This window comes from Chlamydomonas reinhardtii, chromosome 7 (genome assembly GCF_000002595.2).
Source record: "Chlamydomonas reinhardtii strain CC-503 cw92 mt+ chromosome 7, whole genome shotgun sequence".
NCBI lineage: Eukaryota > Viridiplantae > Chlorophyta > Chlorophyceae > Chlamydomonadales > Chlamydomonadaceae > Chlamydomonas > Chlamydomonas reinhardtii.
Window position 1 is genome coordinate 2,743,635 of NC_057010.1, and position 7,500 is coordinate 2,751,134.

Consider the following 7,500-nt stretch of genomic DNA (forward strand, 5'->3'; position numbering starts at 1 on the left):
TTCTCCCCCCAACACATACACACACATGTGTCGCAGTCCGGCTTATTTCTCCCTTGTGCTCTCTAATACACACACGTGCTTTCACACACACAGTCCGCGGACTTCAGTGCATCCTGTACCGCTTTTCCAACCATCTTTGAACCCCCTCCCCTCCCCCTACACTTCTCTGTACCAATCCTTGCAATCCCCCAGGTGGTCCTGGTGGTGGACCCCTCCGACCCCGCCGACATGTCCTGGTGGGCCGCCCGCAACCCGCCCGCCGCCGCCATGGTGGCGGCGCACTTTGCCCGGCTGCAGCCGCAGCATGGGCAGCAGCAGCAGCAGCAGGCGCAGGGGCAGGCGCAGGGGCAGCAGCAGCAGGCGCAGCAGCAACAGCCTGGTAGTGCGGGTGGTGACAGTGGCAGTAGCAGCAGTGCCGGGGCCGGGGCCAGTGCGGGTGGCAGCGGCAGTGTCAGTGCGGGTGCGGGTGCGGTGGTGTTCATCTGCCAGAACTACACCTGCCAGGCGCCCACGTCGGACCCGGCCCGTGTGAGGCAGATGCTGGAGGCGGCGCAGGTGGGGGCTGGGGGGGGGGCGGGGCGGAGGGCGGGGGCGGGGGGCGGGGGCATGGGACTGGGAATCAGTTGATGACGCGGGTTGGGTAATTGGATTGGCGAGAGAGCAAGTGCAGTTCAAGAAGTGCGTGCATATGTTTGTGTCAAGTATACACCACACATCAACGGTGCAACCCAGGAACATGCCAAACCAACATCCGTGTCCGCCACACGCGCCACCTCCCCCCCCCCGTCCCTCCTCCCTCCCGCCCCTCCTCTGCTCCGCCCCTCCTCCACTCCGCGCTCCCTCCACTCCGCCCGCTCCCTCCCGTCCCCCCTCCACTCCGCAGGCGCCGCCCAGCGCCGCGCAGCTGCAGCAATTTACCCTGGGCGGCAAGCTGTGAGTGTGCGTGTGTGTATGTGTATGTGTGTGCGAGCACGTATGTGTGTGTGTGAGGCGGGTGTGTTTGGGGTTGTGGGCGCGAGGGTGCGAGGGCGTGATGTGACGTGATGGCGGCGGGTGTAATGCTACCCGGCGTCAAGGTGAAGCCGAGAGGAAGCCCCAGGCCGAGGCCGCGCGCTCCATTCCTGCAATCAATCCTGCATGCGCGCGACTCGAGCGGCGCGGGTGCAGCTGCGAGCGCTGAGCGTTGAGTGTTGTGTAGGGTTGTGTAGGGTTGTGTAGGGTTGTGCAGAGAGCGTGCTGGAGGCAAGTTGGGTTGCAGGTCTTGGGTTTCATTGATTGCACATTTGTTGGTCATATGTTGGTTGGGAAATGCCGGCTACGCACGCAACGACTGCTGGCCTGCGGGGCTCAGGGGGGTTGGATGCCGCACACGAGCATGTGTGTATGTGTGTGCATGTATTCGTGTGTATGCGATGGGTCGTGTCGGGCAGGGCAGGCCTGGGTTGGGGCTTAGGGATTGCTAGAGTACCGTACTAGGACCAGACTCCAAACCCAAGCAAAAAACGTGCGGCGGGCCTCGGGCTTGGGGGTTGGGTTTGAGGATGGGGGCGAAGCATGTGTGTGTATGCGACACTCTGTGTGCGAGGCGCCATGCCGGAAGGCTGTGTGCAGCTTCTGCCCTGACTGCGTGGGGTGGCCTTGGGAGTGGTGAGCCCGCAGAGAGGGAGCCGAATGACGCTCAATTGGAGCCGCGCCGCCGCAATGGCGAGCGTGTCGCAATCAATTGGGCGGGGGTTTTCGCAATGAGCCGATCCGGGGCCGGACCCAGGGGGCGTTGTGCATCTGTCTACACTTCCGTCAAGATACTTTCTTTGTAACGAGTTTGGCGAGTTTGGCCGCTGTACTTCTTGCTTAATCAAGCTAAAAGCACTTTGCTAGCTACTTGCTTGAGCCGAATCCCCGGGCGAGTCACTGCAGCAGCTCATTTCGTCATCGACGCTCGTTGCTGCCTGCTCGGTCCGGTCGCCAGGCTTAGAAGCACATGTTGCTGCGACACAGCGCGCCCGGGCGCGGCAATGCGGCCGATCGGCACCGGTGCACGCGACTGCCGACACCACCCCATGCCGGCACTGTAGCCGCCGGCACGGGCGCAAGCGCAGCCCGCCGCAGCCGCGGCGCGCTTCGAGTGCTTGCATTTCGCGAGCAGGAGACACGTCAACAGGACAAAAATGATGATCAGAGCAAGACGCATGTTAAGGAGAAGGCCGGCTCGGCGGCTGCTGCGGCTGCTGCTGCCGCGGGGCGGCGGCCGCAGACGCGCAGTCACTTCCCGCCTGTGGGCCGGGGCGGCTGGGAGGCGGCGGACGTGAGCGGGCGCCGCGAGGATGAGGGTGAGTGAGGCAGGGCCAGAGGTTCGGGGGCCGGGGGGCTGGGAAGGGAGGCTTGGGGGCCAGGGGGAAGGCATGCGTGTGCGGGTGGGTGTGCTGTGCGAAGGGCCCATGTGTTCTCTGTAGAGGGCGGTGGGCGGGCGGGCGGGCGGGTGCATGTTCGAGTCATGCACAATCCTGGGTTGCCTGCGACGTCAATGACCACGAAGACCAACAACCCACATGCCCATACCCCAGTGCGGCGCTGACTCCCCACGCCGACTCTCCATCCTCCAGCTCCCATGCCCATGCCCACGCGCTGCCCCAACCCACCCAAGCTCCCTCCTCCCTCTCCCGATTGCCTCAACCTTGCCCCTTCCTCCCCACCTCCCTCCTCCTCCCCCTTCCCTCCTCCCTCCTCCCCAATCTTAGGCCCTACCTCTCCCTCGCTCCTTCCCCTCCCTCCCCCAAATCTCAGGCCACGGCCCTCCCCGCATCTCCTCCTCCACGCTGGCCGTCATATTGGGCGGCGGCGAGTCCGACCGGCGGCTGTTCCCGCTCACTGAGAAGCGCGCGCTGCCGGCAGTGCCCGTGGGGGGCAGGTACAGGTGAGGGAGGGAGTGGAGAGGGGTAAGGGGGTAATGAAATGGGGGATGGGGGGGGTTGTAAATACCAGCCCAAATCAAACCGAAACCAACCGGGGGGGAGGAGGGGATGGGAGGATGGGAGGATGGGAGGAGGGCAGCAGCAGAAAGGGGCTGCAAAGATGGTTGGAAAAGCGCTTACAGGACGCAATGAAGGGGCAGTAGGGGGAAAATGGAGCGGGTGACGAGGGCGGGGGCAAGAGCGAGAGCGGGGGCGAGAGCGAGGGCGACGGTGAGGGGGCCCCTGCGGGTGCCGAGCCGCCCCCGCCCTGCCCCTCACGCTGCCGCTGCTTCCGGCTCCGCCTCCGCCCGCGCGCATGCAGGCTGATCGACGTGCCCATCTCCAACTGCCTACACGCCTGCATCAACAAGATGTTCGTGCTCACGCAATACAACTCGCAGAGCCTCAACAAGTGAGGATGATTCAGGGTTGAGCTGCATCAGCACACTGCTCACTGCTTGTGTACTGGACGGCTAGCGCGCAAGGTTATGTGTATTGTTGCACACACACGCACACACCTACAAACACACACACACACACACACACACACACACACACACACACACACACACGCACGCACGCACGCGCGCACACACGCATTCACACGCGCACAGATACATCAATCGGGCGTACGGCAATCGGGAGGGCGTGCCCAACGGCGGCGACGGCTTCGTGGAGGTGTGTTTGTGTGTGTGGGGGGGGGGGGGTGGAGGGTGGAGGGTGGAATAGGGGACGCAGCGGAAGAGCCACGGCGGCCGGGTGTTGTGCGGCCGGGGCTGAGTACCGTACTGTGTGTGCACCCTGAGTCCCGCCCTTCCACCACCACCCACACTGACACGCACCGCTTTCATTTCGCCCCTCCTGGCTGTGCCGTCGGCACTTCATACTTGTGATGCCATCACTCCGTTCTGCACACGAACGGCTGCTCCCCCTCCTCCCCCTCCTTCCTCACCTCCTCCTCCTCCTCCTCCTCCTCCCCCTCCTCCTCCTCCACCTCCTTACCCACCTCCGCCTCCACCTCCCCCCCTTCAGGTCCTGGCCACCACGCAGTACCCCGCCGGCGCCCGCTGGAGTGAGGGCAATGCGGACGCGGTGCGCATGATGGCGTGGCTGCTGGACCAGCCGCGACTGAGGAGGGTGAGGAGGAGGTAGAGGGAGGAGGGGGGGGGAGGGAGGGAGGAGGGAGGAGGGAGGAGGGGGGTTGCCCGAGCCCAGCGAAATCGGGCCCAATGGAGGGAGGAGGGAGGAGGAAGGAGGGTGGCGGAGGGCGGGGGAGGAGGGCAGCGCTGTGGGTAGTGCGGGAGAGACAGAGGCGCGGGGAAAAAGGCCAGGACGGGGCGGCTTCAGACGTACCACTATCCCCATCTTATCCCGCCTCCCCCTCCACCCCTCCCCCTCTTATCCCTCCCCCTCCCCCCCCATAGATTGAGGACGTGCTGATCCTGCCAGCCGACCAGCTCTACCACACAGACCTGGAGGCGCTCATGGAGTGGCACCGCGGCAACGTGAGGGGGAGGGGGAGAGAGGAGGAGGGAGGGGGAGGAGGGAGGAGGGAGGGGTGGGAGGGGGGAAGGAGGGTGGGAGGGGAGGGGAAGGAGGGCGAACGGGAGGGGAGGAGGGCAGGGAGGGAGAGGAGGGAGGGCTGGGGTTGTTTGCCCGAGCCCAACAAAGTCCGTCCTCTTCCCCGGTCTTCACATGAACGCGGCTAGCCCCCAGTCCTTTTCCATTCCTCCAAATCCATCCCCTCCACTCCCACTCCCCGCACTCTCCCCCCTACATGCCCTCCCACCCGCCCAGGAGGCCTGCCTGACGGTGGTGGCGCACGGCGTGGAGGGCGGCGACACCGAGCACGTGGGCCTACTCAAGGTGTGTGTGTGTGTGTGGGGGGGGGTAATGCCAGCCATAACGAAACCAAACCAAGCTAAAAGGTGGGAGGAGGCGTGTGTGTGTGTGTATGTGTTGAAGAGCACAAGGAAAACATTGCGCAAAGACAGTGTGTGTGTGTGTTCGTGTGTTCGTGTGTGCACGCGCGTGTTCGTGTATGGGAAGGGAACAAATGTAGAGCGCACGTGTTGCTTCGTACCTTACCCGTGTCCGTACAGCTCTACACATTCTTCATTCGACAGCGGGCCTTGCGCCGCACCCCGCTCACCCATGCCAACACCCCACGCTAGTGCCGCGCCCCACACATCCCCTACGCCTTCACTTCCATAATAATCATGAATGTAAACCCCCCTTGATGTTCCGTAAGATGTTCTACCGTCTACCACTTCCTTAACTAGTCATGAATGTAACCCCCCCCCCCACCCCCCAGGTCCGGCCCTCCACCCGCGAGCTGCTGGACTATGTGGAGAAGCCGCGGACGGCCCGCGAGCGCGAGGTAGGGGTGGGGGTGGGGTGAGGTGGGGAGGTGGGGGTCAAGGTGGGGGCAGGTTCCATGCATGCTTAAGACGAGCGAGATTATGTTGACAGGTTGTTGCAGCAAATTGGTCTTGGTATGACCCCACCACCACCACCCCCTCCCCACCCCCTCCCCTCCTCTACACACACACGCGCAGCCCTTTCGTGTGCCTGCCGAGCACGTGGGTAAGCTCACCAACGGCCGCCCCTTCCTGGCCTCATGCGGCATCTACGTGTTCGACAAACACGTGAGTAGTTTCGGTGTGTGCTTGTGGGGTTGCGGGATAGGTAGTTACATTCATGCCTAGCTAGGAAAATGGTAGACGGTCCGGGGGTTAGGTTGTGACAGATCCAAATTGGGTATGGGAGGCTTGCGGGATGCATGGGTGAGGGGCGTGGATGAGGGGGTTGGAGACTCGAATATGGGTGGGTGCGTGGGTGCCGCCGACGGGGTGGGTGCAGGGAGCGAGAGTTGAGGGTGGATGGGGGCTTTGGGGGCTGATGCATGGCAGCGCTGTCTGCATGCACACGCGCACCCCTCTCCCCTAAACTAAACCCCCGGTACAGGGCCCCACACACAATTCCACAGCCACGCACATGAACATCCTCCCCGCATGCACCCCCACCCCCACCCTCAACCCCCACCCTCACCTGCCACCCCGCCCCACCCCCACCCCACTCTCTCGACAGGCTCTGCTGGACGTGTTGTCGGCACACCCCCGCGCCCACGACTTCGGCCGCGGCGTCATCCCACACGCCTTTGATATGGCAGCGCGCAGCCTCAAGAGGAGGCACCAGCAGGTGGGGGGGGGGGCGTGTGTGAGGGTGGGCGAGTGTGGAGGAGTTGGGGGTTACAGTCATAATCAATCGAGAGGAAGCGAAGTTGTAGGCACATTGGCACAGCAGGCGCGCGCGTGTGTGGGGGGGGGGGTTGCAGCGAGTGCGAGGCAGCGGTGGGGAGGGAGGGATTAATGATTTGAGTACACAGGAATGATACACAGGTTTTGATCTAACGCTATTATCGAAGTAGGCAGCGCAACACACTGGGGACATCGGGGCGCGGGCCAAGCGCAAGACCTGGTTGCGCACCGTCACACCGGGTGCGTGCTCATCGCGTGTGTGTGTTGATTGCCGCAACAGGCGCGGCAGCGGCAGGAGCGGCAGGAGCGGGCGGCGGCGGCGGGTGTGCAGCTGCGGCCGGGGTACGAGTACGTGCACCCCTACAAGGTGGGTGGGAGGGGGGCCCTGTGTGTACGTGTGTGTGTGTGTGTGTGTGTGTGTGTGTGTGTGTGTGTGTGTGTGTGTGTGTGTGTGTGTGTGTGTGTGTGTGTGTGTGTGTGTGTGTGTGTGTGTGTGTGTGTGTGTGTGTGTGTGTGTGTGTGTGTGTGTGTGTGTGTGTGTGTGTGTGTGTGTGTGTGTGTGTGTGTGTGTGTGTGTGTGTGTGTGTGTGTGTGTGTGTGTGTGTGTGTGTGTGTGTGTGTGCGTGTGCGTGTGCGTGTGTGTGTTTTACGGGGGGGGCGTCGTCGTTAATAAATAACTACCACATTGTGCGCACACACACGCACATTGACACGCGCGCACACGCACACGCTCTAAACTCCACGCGCCCCTACGTACGTGGGGGGAGGGCGTCCTTGTTCGCAATCCCCACATTGCAAACACACGGTATGTACGTACATGTACACACACATTCTCACACGATTGTATACATATTACTCATTCTCTCACACGCACGCTTCAAACCTGACTTGCACACGTCACCCCGTCGACCCGCCCACACACCTACTCAGGTGCTGACGTGGACAATGGCCGGGCGCTACTGGGCTGACGTGGGCAACTCCATTCGCACCTACAAGGAGGTGTGTGGGGGGGAGGAGGGGGGGTTGTAGATACCAGCCCAAACTAAACCAAACCCAATGCAATAGGGGGAGTGGGGGTATAGCAGTGCATGTGAACAACTAACGGGGAGGGGAAGGGGGGTTAGGGGGTGAAGGGATGACGGGGAAATCGAGGTCTGTGTAAGTGTCACTTGCTTTTGACCTCCCTTCTCTCAGTGTCGCACTGAACTTCATACCAGCGCAATCCAAACCAATCCAAGCCAACCTAGCGGGGGGCCGTATGAGGGGGATGAGGGGGAAGAGGGGATGAA

At 62.9% G+C, this 7,500-nt stretch overlaps 2 protein-coding genes across 2 annotated transcripts in view; both read left to right on the forward strand.

Annotated features, from left to right (window-relative positions):
• Window positions 1-1,829, forward strand: part of CHLRE_07g331250v5 (uncharacterized protein) — a 13,055-nt gene extending 11,226 nt beyond the window's left edge. The window contains exons 21-22 of the mRNA XM_043064193.1: window positions 193-555; window positions 884-1,829. Of these exons, the coding sequence (XP_042922761.1) occupies window positions 193-555; window positions 884-937 (417 nt within the window). The 3' untranslated portion in view covers window positions 938-1,829. The remainder of the gene's footprint in view (window positions 1-192; window positions 556-883) is intronic.
• Window positions 1,830-1,884: 55 nt separating this feature from the next.
• Window positions 1,885-7,500, forward strand: part of CHLRE_07g331300v5 (uncharacterized protein) — a 10,407-nt gene continuing 4,791 nt past the window's right edge. The window contains exons 1-12 of the mRNA XM_043064194.1: window positions 1,885-2,330; window positions 2,785-2,914; window positions 3,274-3,363; window positions 3,566-3,629; window positions 3,984-4,088; window positions 4,376-4,456; window positions 4,749-4,817; window positions 5,266-5,331; window positions 5,510-5,599; window positions 6,042-6,152; window positions 6,492-6,578; window positions 7,142-7,210. Coding sequence (XP_042922762.1) covers window positions 1,982-2,330; window positions 2,785-2,914; window positions 3,274-3,363; window positions 3,566-3,629; window positions 3,984-4,088; window positions 4,376-4,456; window positions 4,749-4,817; window positions 5,266-5,331; window positions 5,510-5,599; window positions 6,042-6,152; window positions 6,492-6,578; window positions 7,142-7,210 — 1,311 coding nt within the window. The 5' untranslated portion in view covers window positions 1,885-1,981. The remainder of the gene's footprint in view (window positions 2,331-2,784; window positions 2,915-3,273; window positions 3,364-3,565; window positions 3,630-3,983; window positions 4,089-4,375; window positions 4,457-4,748; window positions 4,818-5,265; window positions 5,332-5,509; window positions 5,600-6,041; window positions 6,153-6,491; window positions 6,579-7,141; window positions 7,211-7,500) is intronic.